This window comes from Arachis hypogaea, chromosome 17 (assembly GCF_003086295.3).
Source record: "Arachis hypogaea cultivar Tifrunner chromosome 17, arahy.Tifrunner.gnm2.J5K5, whole genome shotgun sequence".
Taxonomy (NCBI): domain Eukaryota; kingdom Viridiplantae; phylum Streptophyta; class Magnoliopsida; order Fabales; family Fabaceae; genus Arachis; species Arachis hypogaea.
The window spans coordinates 35185678-35198830 of record NC_092052.1 but is presented as its reverse complement, the minus strand read 5'-3'; the positions used below and the strand labels follow the sequence as shown (position 1 = coordinate 35198830).

The 13153-nt window shown below is 33.6% G+C and overlaps 1 protein-coding gene across 39 annotated transcripts; it reads right to left on the bottom strand.

Moving 5' to 3' along the window:
* Positions 1–4584: 4584 nt before the first annotated feature.
* On the bottom strand, positions 4585–10328 carry LOC112765411 (cysteine synthase). Of its 39 annotated transcripts, none has more exons than XR_011875137.1 (14): positions 9856–10147; positions 9134–9271; positions 8988–9039; positions 8765–8830; positions 8524–8597; positions 8027–8412; positions 7732–7947; positions 7251–7443; positions 6967–7139; positions 6557–6649; positions 6257–6456; positions 5832–5896; positions 5640–5728; positions 4585–4849 (listed from the first exon to the last, which is right to left on the bottom strand). XR_011875137.1 is itself a non-coding variant. In XM_072222735.1 (13 exons), the coding sequence occupies exons 2-5, from the start codon at positions 9212–9214 to the stop codon at positions 8252–8254; spliced, it is 357 nt and encodes a 118-aa protein (XP_072078836.1). In that variant the 5' UTR covers positions 9215–9271; positions 9856–10103; the 3' UTR covers positions 4585–4849; positions 5640–5728; positions 5832–5896; positions 6257–6456; positions 6557–6649; positions 6967–7139; positions 7251–7443; positions 7732–7947; positions 8027–8251. The 39 variants fall into 39 exon arrangements, 11 of the variants coding, with proteins under 11 accessions (XP_072078836.1, XP_072078829.1, XP_072078827.1 ...); XR_011875141.1 differs by having other exon boundaries at positions 7732–7950; positions 9856–10103; XR_011875145.1 differs by having other exon boundaries at positions 8027–8409; positions 9856–10103.
* Between the last annotated feature and the right edge of the window lie 2825 nt (positions 10329–13153).

Genomic DNA, 13153 nt, shown 5'->3' with positions numbered 1-13153 from the left:
ATGATGGATAATAATAAGGGAGGAATGTTAGATGAGAATTTATTGTTTATGAGATAGTTATTAATATTTAAAAGTATAAGATAAAATATATTCTTAAATTACTAAACTAAATAAATTGAGTTGATGGCTAAGTGATAGTCAAAAACAACCAATTTTCATGGTATTCTAGTATTTTTCATAATAAAACAAGGTGAAAATTTAGATACAATTAATTTCGTGAAGTTGATATTGAAAGTTATAAGATGACAATTTAATCAAACCTATCAAATTATTAAATGACTCTCAACTATCATCTTTACATAAAGTTAATTGCACATGAATTCTCACCTAATAAATACATTATTTTTTCTTAGAAAATGGTTGATTATGTAGATTTTTTACCTTTATTTTAAAACATCTATTTTTTTTTGTTTTCCGATGGTATCCCAACTCGACATATTAATCTGTCGTGAACCGAAGTTTCATTTAAGGATTTGTTAATGGCTAATGGATTGTAGCATGTACAAGTCAGAATTCGAATCTTTGACATTTATGTAAGCAAACTAGTGAACTAACTACTATCCTAACCGAATTTGATTTATTTTAAAACATCTAGTAATAAACTAACCTTTCGCTAATTCAAACAATAGAGTGTATTTGAATTAAATAATGTTTTAAGTTAAAAAAATAGGTAATCAACTCTCATTCTCCTAACTTTTTAAAATATCAACCAACCTTTTGATATTTAGAAGAAACATTCAAAAATATAAAAAGAAACCAAAATCATACGATAAAAAAACCTCCAAAATTATTAAAAAATATCCAAAATCACACAATAACAAAAAATCATTAAATGTAAAGAAAAGATATCTAAAAATAAGCGAAAAATAAATGTATCAATAGTTATTTTTAGGGTTAAGTACGATTTTGGTCTTTATGGTTTAAGCTGAAAATTTTTTTCGTCACCAACCCTTTTTTTCATACAAAATCATCCCTAACATTTAACGTAATTTTAAAATCGTCTTTTTAGACAGATTAATTTTTTAAATGATCTCTCTTCTTACCACCATCATCATCATCTACTCTTCACACCATTACCATTGCCACTACTGCCGAATACCCGTTTCTCTCTTCTCATCACCACCATCACCACTACCCTACCCACTACTACCCCATTACCATCTCTTCATGAATCCAACAAGAAAATCCAACTTTCAACAACAATTTCAAATAAATCAAAACCAAAATAGCAATTCAACAACAACACTCCAACAAACAAAGAAAATCATCATCATCATCGTCAAAACAAACATTAACAAAAACAACAAACATTTTGTTCTTCCTCCAATTTCTCACAAAAACCAAAGAACCAAGAAAAGCAACAACAATCTAGAAACAAGAACAGAACACCACCACCTATGATGGCAATAATGACGGTGGAGCTGCATAGTGGTGGTGGCAGTGAGTTTGGATGGTGAAAGGCAGGAAGAGAAGGGTAAGGGAGACGCGGCAATGATGCTGGAAACGCAAGGAACACGAGGCAAAGGAGAGGGCCAAGCGCGGTGAGGCGAGGCGAGGACGAGTCGCGACGCTGCGAGGGCGAGGGCGAGGGCGAGGCACGGGCAAGGGAGAGGGCGAGGCGCGGGTGACGGCGAGGGCGAGGCGCGGGCAAGGGCAAGGCTTCTTTCTCTCCTTCTCTCTCTCTTTCTTTGGGTTTCTGCTTTTCTCTCTGAGTCTCTACTTCTCTCTCTTCTGAAAGTACGAGTCAGAAGAAGAACATATAACAGGGTTGCAATGGAGATGGTGTTATTGAGAGTATAATTGTCTGAAAGGCGATTTTAAAATCAAGTTGAACCTTAGAGACAATTTTATATGTAAAAAAAAAAGTTGGAGACAAAAATAATTTCGGCCTAAACTACATGGACTAAAATCGTACTTAACTCTTATTTTCATTACTTTATGTGAAAAAAACACCTAAAAATGTAGAGAAAAGAACATCCCAAAGCATATTATAAAAATCATTCGAAATTAGAATACAAGAGTAAATACCAGAAATAATTAAGATTGAAAGACAAATATATGTATGTTGTCAAATCTACAAAGGCACCGTGCATGTGCTCATCGCTTAGATCCACATTATCTCACTCTAGCTATAATATCTTTTGGAATCAACAATGCAACATATATGTGGAATTTGATTAAGAAAATTGAAAAAGAAAAAGAATGATATGAGGAAGTTGTTGCAGGTTCAATTATAATCTGGGTGGTGGCCTCCATTGATCTGAGAAAGAATCTAGAAGCTTGGAACTAATGAAGGAGAGAAGCAAAAAATGAAAGACACGGAGGCAACGATGATGGAAGATGATGACGAGACCACAGCTACGGTAAATGACAATGATGGTAAAGGCTGGAAGTTATGGCATCGGATGAAGGAAAGAAGCTAAGATGAAAGACGTAGGGTAGTGACGATAAAAGAGGCGGAAGTGGTAAGTGACAACAACAATGAGGACTGATTTTTCTTGCAGAGTAAAAGGGACAATGTGATAGAAGTTTTTTTTTTTTTTTTACCGAAAATGTGAGTTGATTTATTTGAGGGAGAAAGAAGAGAATGAGAGGGAGAGTGTGATGCGTAAGTATGATTTTTTTTTTAGAGGATGTTTGTTTAAATAGTTTTTTAATGTTTTTTCTTTGTTTTGTAGGCTTGATTTTGGTCCAATAAATTATTAGTTGATATTGGCTAAAATATAATTAGTTACCTAACATGATTGTATAATTAAGGGTAAAGTACGATTTTGGTCCCTAACGTAGAGGCCAAAAATTTATTTTATCTCTGGCCTTTTTTTGCTACAAAATGGTCCTGAAGGTTTTAGTTTGTTTTAAAATCGTTCTTTTTACCAAATTTTTTATTTTTATTACCATTTTACCCCTAACTAAAAGAATTATAAAATAAAATAAAAAAGAAAAAAGAAAGAAAGGGAACGACGAGGGGGGGAGAGAAAGAGAATCGGGGGGAGAAAGAAAAAGGGGAAAGAAAGAGAGTCGGGGGTGGGAAAGGTAGCGCCGTCGCGCCGCCGCCTGTGATGGAGAATGGGGAATCTCGATGCCGCCGCCGCCGCCGCTCCTTTCTTCCTCAACACACACCCGCGCCGCCGCCACCACCGTATCGCCGTTCTCGTCGCAATTCGCAGCGTCGCCACCACTGCCACATCCCTTTCCCTGCAATCTGCCACCACCACCGCAGCTCTCCTTCCCTCGCGATTCGCAGTTCACTGCCGTAGCCCCTCCTCCCCCACCACCGCCGCATCCCTTTTTCTTTAATCTTTCTGTTTTTTCTTCTGGTTTTTCTTTTTTGTTGCTCTGATTTCATTATCCATTGTTGTTGGTGGTGTTGTTCTTTTAGGTGGTGTTGTTGTTTCACCGCTTCTGCTTTCTGCTTCTGTATTCTGCTTTTGCCTGCTTCTGTTTCTATTTTTGATTCTGCTTCTGGTTTTACTTTTGTTGTTGCTCTTATTTCATTATCCATTGTTGTTGTTGGTGTTCTTCTTCTAGGTGTTGTTTCATTGTTGTTGTTGTTTCACTGCATTCTGCTTCTGTCTGCTTCTGTTTTTGCATTTTGGGGAAGAAGGAAGAAGGGAATTTTCGTCCGAAGGACAACTTTAAAACAAATTAAAACCTTTGGAACCATTTTGTAGCGAAAAAAAGGTTGGGGACGAAAAAAATTTTCAGCGCCTACCTTAGGGACCAAAATCGTACTTTACCCTATAATTAATTATATAATTAACAACCTTTTGCAAGAGTTACTAGTCTACAAATTTTCTACTTTTACGTTGCTTCTACTAGGCATTTTCATTATTTTTTTTGTTACAATTACTCGCTATAATTTCTTTTGGTTATATAAACTACTTTACTTAAACTTATAAAATACAAAAATTAATTTATAAATAGAGAAAAAAAATGGTAAATTCCAACAATATTAGATTATCACTACAAAAAAAAATTTGGTTAAAACGGCAATTTTTTTGGGTATTTACGGCGGTTTGAACCGCTATTATTACCGAGAATGGCGGTTTTGGAAAGTGACGTAATTCTGAGCGCCATTTTGGTTATTACGGCGATTTTCTGAAAACCGCCACAATTTCCTGGGTTAAAACGGCGGTTTTTAGGTAAGTTAAAACGGCGGTTCAAACCGCCATTATTTTCGACTAAAGGCATTTTCTTGTTGGTTAAAATGGCGGTTTAAACCGCCGTTATTTCTAGGATTAAAATGGCAGTTTGAACCGTCATTATTACCCTACAGAGTGGCGTTTTCGTTGGTTAAAATGGCGGTTTGAACTGCCATTATTACCTTGACAGAGTGGCGTTATGGTTAGTTAAAACGATATTTTTGAACCGTCGTTTTTACCTTGACAGGGTGACTTTTAGTTGGTTAAAATGACGTTTTTGAACCGCCGTTTTAACCTAATAGTGACATTTTTTTTCATTTAAAAAGGCAGTTTTTACCCTCATTTTTATCCTGTTAAACAAATGATTTTTTTATTAAAATTTCACAATAACCAAAAAATCATAATCCATAAACAAAATATTATATAACTCACAAACAAAGTATTAAACATAATATATGATTTTTTTAGTATTGAAAATCAAAAGTAATAACTCTTATACAAAGTATCAAGCATAACATGATTTTTTAACTATAAATGTCTTAACATTAACTCTTAATACATAAAATCTCCATATTTCACGATGCTCTGTTGCTCGCTCCAGAAGACCTACTTCCTACTTCCTACTTCCAACTTGGACATAACCGAGGAACACTAACAAATATGGTAGGTTTTAGAGCAGCTATGTCATCCATTAGCTTCATATTATCCTGCATGCAGATGGTAAAAATAAAGTGTCAGGTTCATATGAAAATATTGCAGCATATATACAAATCTAAAGCAGCAATTACATAACTCAATCAAACCAAATAGAGAAGTAAGCCATCTCAAAAGAAGAAAGAAGCCTAATTTTTTTAAGGTTACATATCTGGTAGAATCCCACTGCAATACCAAAATATACAGTGAAGACCTGGTTAACTCGTTCATAAATGTGAGCCAAATGGAGATAAGATAAAAAAAAAACTGAAAGTTGAAAGAATTTCAGGAAAAGACATTAGAATAAAATACCAAAAGAAATAATATCAAACAAGAGGAAATCTTCTTGGTACTTCTTGTGCGTAACTTACACTCCTGATTTTGTTTGATGGACTATAGCTTTGATTTGTAATTAGCCAATTTGATTTGAAATTAGTTTGCAAAATATAACATAGATTTAATTTATTTACAAGAAACTACACTTCAATTCCATATTTGCTACAAGATGGTTATTATATATAGTGATAAGAGCTATACTTCATATCTGTATATATAAATGGAAAGAGAGGGTAGCAATCAGACTTCAAGTTGTATTAACTAGTTCATATAAAGTTGGTATTTATTTGTGAATTATTTGAACTTGTTAGCTTCCTAAATAATACGTTATTATAATATATATAAAAGTTAATTAAGTGCATATATATATGCTTTATATTTCTTACGGAATATTCTATGTATATATTCAATTGTATTCTTATACAAGTAAATGAATTAAAAGTATAAATAATAATAATAATAGTTTACCTTTCAAATCCTGCACTTGATAAGTTAAGATTCTCTTCAAGAACTTTCTGATCTTGAAGCAGCAAAAATTAAGCTACGCACATGCTTGCCTATTTATTATAGGAAGTTAGTTTAGTAATTACATAGGTAATTGCTATTCATAATCTCTTTTTCTCCTTAAATTGCTATTAGTATTATCATCATTATACTTACATAGTAAGAAAAAATTTTCCTGGTACTTCTTGTGCGTAACTTGCACTCTTGATTGCTTTCAATTCCTAAAGAATGCCAAGAATAAAATCCTTATTTACCACTTCCAATAAAATCCTTATCTCAATTCCTAAAGAATGCCAAAAATTCTAACGAAGCTTTAATGCCAATTAGTCAATGATTTTTAGAATATATTTAATGATTGATATATAGAATATATTTTTAATTGTGACTATTGAAATGTTTCGTGAGAAGTATATAGAATCTTCTAGGCCAATATATCTAAGAACCTCACAGTTTACACAACAGCACAAAATTGAAGCAAAGTCTTATAACAGTTCATTCAGCAAATAAGCCAGAAATTCCATAAGCCATTGACCAACATTAACAACAATCAATGCTTGACAATTTTGGGAACAAACATGTACCTGATTAAGCATCCGCTTTAAGCCGGTTGCAGCAGAGCATTCATTCTTGGAAGCACTATTGAGGCCAAAAATTATATATATGTATGAGGGAAGAAATAGACACCAACCTTTTGATTAGCCTTTCAACTCTCTCAAAATTTACATAATTAAAAGAAGGTGTTGTTATTTCTATCTCTTTTGGATTTGTACCATCAACAACTCTGAAAGCAAACACCAAATTAAGAGTAGTTTACCATCAACTTGCATATAGATTTTGAATCATGATTAGTTCAAATGGGAGAAGATCAGATAAATAAATACCTTGCTTTTGCCTTGTTCGTGGAAGGTGAGAGTGAGAAGTATGAATATATATGAATATGATTTCATGACCATTGCCAGAAAGACTTCACAATTCTAGGAATAATAAATAAAATAACAATTTATTTGAATTAGGTGTAGAATGTGCTTGAAATTACAATTTTGTCTCCAACTCAAACATCATCAACCCAATATATCTCCCATCTCACCGAGGTTATTCGTTGAATTGGGGGAGTTAAAAGTTAAAAATATAGTAAACATGCAAATATAGCTTGTTAGGAGCTATTGGTAGATAAAGGTTTTCACCATTCAATTCAATTTTCTCCAATAAACAGAAGCAGTAACTTCAACCAAACAATAAAATTGCACTTAAGAATTCACATAAAAATTATGCTTTCAGGTTCTGTCCATACCTTCGGATACCAGCTCGGCGTTCTTCCTTAGGGAGTGGAAATAGTACACCGGATATGGATGTAACCTTGTCAAAGAAATCAAACTCTCTTGTAAAAATGTCTAGAGCCTTTCGAATGAAACCATCAATTATATGTTGCCTTACAGCAGGCAGCGGCTCTAGGAATGATCCATTCTGAAATAAAAAAATAGATACAGACTATTAAGGATGATTTGCAAACACACAATAGATTCTAAAATAAAAAATAAGCATTTACAGTAAGATTATTCATGAAATGGATATTACAAAATCTATTGATGCCATGATCTAATTTCTCTGCAGGTCCATAACCATTTAGAGTAGGATCATTCATGATTCCCAATCCTTCAGCAACAAGAAAAGATGTCTCCAAAGCCAGATGGTAAGCTGCAAAAACTGCATACTGAACCACATGCTTTACCTTCTTCAATTCTTCCTCATCAGCACCTTTAAGAAATATCTATTCAACGATGTCAAAATTAGAAAAATATTAATGATGTGTAGTTGGTAGTAATGACAATTAAGTTATATTTTTTCCTTAAAAAAGACACATGCCTTGTGGTTGCTAGTGCACACACATTTTACATGATTTGTAATTTACAAGTTAAAGTCTCCATAAGATTTTTTTTATAATAATAAAATAATAACAATAAAATTTCTATAAAATAAGATTAGATTAGAACTGTGCAACCCAATTGCTTTGGACAGCGGTAAAAAAACATCAATGTTTTCATTGGTTTTTTACTACCTTGAGCAGCAGCACTACTCAGATTTTCAACAAACTTTTCAACATGAAAAGCTTCACGGTAACCCAACTTTGGTGATGAAAGATGATCAATTGAAGGCACAATTTGAGTGCCTGTACTCAAGAGCTCCTCCAAGGATCAACAAGCGAGGTTTATCAACTTTTGATGTCATGCGACGATGAGCCACATTATTCTTATAAACAACTCCTTTAACAACCCTACTGTAAAAAAGAAAATCTGATAAGTATGACAACATAGAAATCACATGCAGAAAATCAGATAAATTATAGCATTTACCTTTCAATGCGGCTAGCACAAGCAATGCATTTGACTTTCACATTACCAGCTGGTCCATCCCTCTACTTTTGTTAGTATCTGGCTTCAATAAAGTAGCACCTTCCCACGAGAGAGATGTGATTAGTTCCATCCAAACGTTTTCACCATTGTCTTCAACAGGTAGGTTTTCGACCTGTAACAGCTGAGCCACCAATGCCCTAAAAGGTCCATCTACTACATTCTTCATTACCTTCTTCTGCTCCTCACTTGTCCTATCCTTATGGCGATGCTCTCCACTTCCAAAACTGTTTGAAGATATCCCCACTCACCAATGGCATTCCCATTCCCGTCATTGTCTTCATCATCTTCATCAACAAAAAAAGTTTCTCGCTCGTCTTCTGCATCTTCTGGTTCAGCAGGGAGCCAGAGAATTCCATTATTCTCAAAATCAACAGGTTCAACATCAACAATAAAGTTAATAAATTACAAGTGTCACAAAAGAATACTAATACACATACATTGGGAAACTTACAAACAGGCCTTCTTTAAGCATAAGTTGCTTTGCAGTTTCTATAGCTTCTTCACTTGATATCTGCCAATTTAAACATATCTCAAGAGTTAACAAAACATAAAATGCATCATTTTTTTAGTCTTATTCCCAATTAAAACATATTGAATGCTCGTGTAACTTTTAAGGCAAATACTACTAAAAGGTATTCATGAATCACAACATTTTATCAACTCTTGAATAAAGCTTACTTGAATGATTTCATTGAGAAGATTGACTTCCTATACACTAGGGACAAAGCCTGCACCACCCTGGATCTTGTGTGGACTTACACATTAATAATGACAAATTGCAAATCACTGGGTACTAAAAATAAAGTTGTGGACCTTAACCCTGAGGACTTCTAATAAATAAATAACCTTTTTTTAAAAAAAATATAAGAAAGTCATTATCACAAAAGAGGTTGTAACTCACCAGGTTTTCCTCCTGAGAGCACTGGACTTTCAGTTAGTTCCACACCAATCAACTACCAAAAGTCAAAAGAAAAATGATAACAAGAAAATAACACCATGATTATAGTAGAAATTATCTTCTGCAAATGTATCTAAAGAATAGCTAACCTTTATGTTGGAATTATTCTCTTTCAGATATTTTCCTATACCAGTGATGGTACCACCAGTACCTATCCCGCATATAAGCATGTTGACTTTTCCATTTGAACCTTTCCATATCTCTGGGCCAGTAGTTTGATAATGTATCTGTCACAAGAACAAAATTGATCACCCAAAGTTGGCAAGAATTAGTTGTACTAAAATGTACTAAAAGCAGAACAATGTCTCAAAATCTTTTGACTATAGTTGAATCACGAAAGACTAAAACTAGCACATTTTTCTAAAGTTGTGCATTGATGAATTCATATATCGACTCCAGTAAAGAATCTCATCTATCTATCGTAATCAAATCAACAAATTTCCTAAAACAAAAGCAGAAAAAAAGACTGTTGTGAGCGAATCCTAATAAACTTCTCCATCGCGGTCCTCTTTCTACTTAACGATTCACAGAAAACATAAAAGGAGATAAAATAAGAAATTGAAAATCACAATCAGCATATCCGATATAAGTGAAAGGCATGAAGAAGGAAGAATAGAAACAGAGAAATCAAAGTACGGAACCATTTCGCGACGAATCACTGACCGAGGATGCCATCAAACATTTTGGTAGATCTGATTTGCTGGCACGACTCAGTGAGCAAGCATTCCCTATTTTTTCCTACTAGATCATAAACTAGATCTAAAAGTATGAAGTGAGAGAAAAATCAAAAGAAGAAGATGAAATAAATTACCTATTAGAAGTGACAGAGAAGGAACAACCAAATCGCAGAGCTCATTGAAGGCAACATCAACGACATTGTTTGCAGCGGCGACGCCGGCAAGGAGATGAGCTGCAATGGGTGGCCGAAAAGAGATGAATGAGAGAGGTGGAAGATGAACAGCGACAAGAGATTAGGGTTCATCATTCACATCACTCTCTGATAAACCCCAATTTTGTGGTTTATCTTGTGCTTAATTTAGGGGATTTTATCACATTTTTCCACGTTTATTCAATGAAATAGCATGGTTTTGTAATTCTCCCTTAATTTGTGCTTAGGTGTAAAAACATGCTTTTTAGGCCCTAAAATTGGTCATTTTAATTCACCGTAATTCCATTCGATGCCTTGATGTGTTTATTAAGTGATTTCAGGTTCATAAGGCAAGTATCGGATGGAAGAAGTGAAGAGAAAAGCATGAAAAGTGGAGAATCCATGAAGAAATGAGCAATTGGAGGATTGAGGGCCACGCGCACACGTGAGTAGAGGTTTTGGCCAGCGACGCGCACGCATGATGCTCGGCACATGACCCACTTAAAGTGAAATCACTGGGGGTGATTTCTGAGCTGCCTAGGCCCAAATCCAACTCATTTCTGAAGCTATTTGATGCAGAATTCAAGAGGGAACAAAAGGGGGGAGCAATTAGTTGTAGGATAGCATCATGTAGTTTAGTTTCTAGAGAGAGAAGTTCTCTCTTCTCTCTAGAATTAGGGTTCTTAGGGTATTTGCATCTTAGATCTAGGATTTAATTCTTGTTTCCCTTTAGTTTTCCTTGTAATTTCTTGTTCCTACATCTTAATTCTCTTAGTTTGCATTGTTAATTTTCCTTTTATGCCTCTCTTTAGTTTTATGAATGCTCATATTGGATTTGGTTTTCTTTAATGCAATTCATGTTTGATGTTCTTTTATTGTTGATTTGAGTTGTTATTATTATTTCCTTGCAATTGGTAGTGGTAGAATTTATCTTTCCTTGCAATTTATTATGCTTTTCTTTTATGCCTTCTAAGTGTTTGACAAAATGCTTGGTTGGATGTTAGAGTAGCTTTTTGAGCATTCTTGGCTTGGAAAGAGAAATTGGGCAATCTTGAGTCATGAATACCCAACTCATGTTGGTGATCTAGAGTTGTTAGCTAGTATTGTTTCCATTAACGCTAATCTTTTACTAATTCAATTAGTGATTTGATTAGGACTTTTGGATTGAGATTAGCTAGTCTTATTTGACTTTCTCTCTATGTGAAGATTACATTGTACCTTCTTCCATTATTGGAGATGACGAAATGAGATAAAGTCTTGTTAATTATTGTTACTAGTGACTAGGATAGAAAACCTATATTCTCAATCATTGCCATGAATGTCTCTCTTTTATTAATTGCTTTCTTTAATTGTCTGCTTTACTTTCTTGCCCTTTTTACCAAATCAAACCCCCCGTACTCCTTCATAGCCAATAATCATTCACTTCATTGTAATTTCTTGTGAGACGATCCGAGGTTTAAATACTTCGGTTAATTTTCATTGGGTTTGTACTTGTGACAAAACCAAATTAAATTTGATGTGGAAATTGTTTGTTGGTTTGGAGCTATGCTTACAACGAAGTTCTTATTTCTATAAGAGAAATTCTAGACCGACAACAATTTTCGTATCACTCTCCCCTTCTCAAATGCAACACTAATCACTTTCAGATCCATCACCTCCTCAGTTTAAAACACATAAAAAAGGAAAAAAAAAAGAAAATGACTGCCAAAAGAATTGAACATTATGACAGACACTAAAACTGTCGAAATTAGCCAAAAAAATGGCAGTTTTATGGACATGCCATAATATTATTGCCATTTTAATCAAAATTTTTTGTAGTGTATGGTGTGTTATGCAGAAATATGGATCTACAAAATGACGCACTTGCAAAACGCAAGATGCATTTGTCAGTAACAGAATAAAAAGTAAAAGAAAAAGAAAAAAAGCGCCGCAAAACATAACCTGCATTTTGCATAAGATTGGATGCATGCTCAAAATGTGTCTCCCATGTCCTAGTCGTTTGACCAGCTTTTGGTGGGACAAAGAAAAATGCAACCTGCGTTTCGTAGGCGCGCAGACTAAAGCACAACCTGCGTTTTGCAGGTGCACTGCGTTGAATGTCCGTTCATGTGTGACACTTATCCCTTTTTTTTTACTGCTTTTCTTCTTTATATGCGTGTTGATCCATCTGCGTTTCGTCTTGACATTGTGTTGAACTCCTTCATGTGTGAGAGAGGAGGTGAAAAACTTAAACTTCTTCTTTTCTTCATCAGCACAAGTTTTTTATTTTTTTTAAATTTAAGTTAATTAAAATAATTTGTCATTTTACATTAGCTGCGGAATATGTTATTGAATATTTAAATAATTTTCAATACGTAAATTTTTTACTTTTTTGTTAGTATATTATTATTATTATTATTATTATTATTATTATGCGTACGTACGTACTACTGCTTTTTGTTATTATTATTACTATTATTTTTATTATTATGTGTGTAAGTACTATTGTTTTTATTATTACTGTTATTATCATTATAATAATTATTATTACAGTTATTACTATTATTAATATGATAGATGTCATAAAAAAAATTAACCACACTGTGTAATTTTTTTTTTATAATTTCCACCATAATATTCACCTATACTTAGATTAATACTTACTATCAGCTACACCTAAGCATGTATGCATGAAATTATTATTTTATTGTTATTATAATCAATAATTGTTGGGAAAATGCGAGACTACATTGATATTTGATAAGATGAGAAGTGGTGGGGCGTGGATTTGTGGCTCGGAGTGGTTTCTAGGATTTCAGCGTATTTGTTTGCCACAATTTTAATGACAAAGTCGTGGGCAATAGTGGTACTTTCAATTCGAGGTCCATGTTTTGATATTCATGGGTTCCACAAGAGTACTATTAGTTTCCCTTTCCATTCTCAAATCTCAAATGCAAATGCTAAAGGTTAAAACAAAAAACAAAGACAAAAATATAATTGAGATTGTCTTTGTATCTACCAAAGTTTTTCGAATTCTTTATTTTTTTTTATTTTAATACGTATATATAATAGGAAATTGAATATGGTATTTTCATACCATAAAAATTATTTACACTACACACAATTCTTAACTATTTAACTATGATTGAATTTATAATTTTATGCCATATAACACACACATATATATATAAAATCTCTGTCAATAAGATATAATTATCGTATATTTATCAATAGAATATTCTCACAATGAACATAATATTAG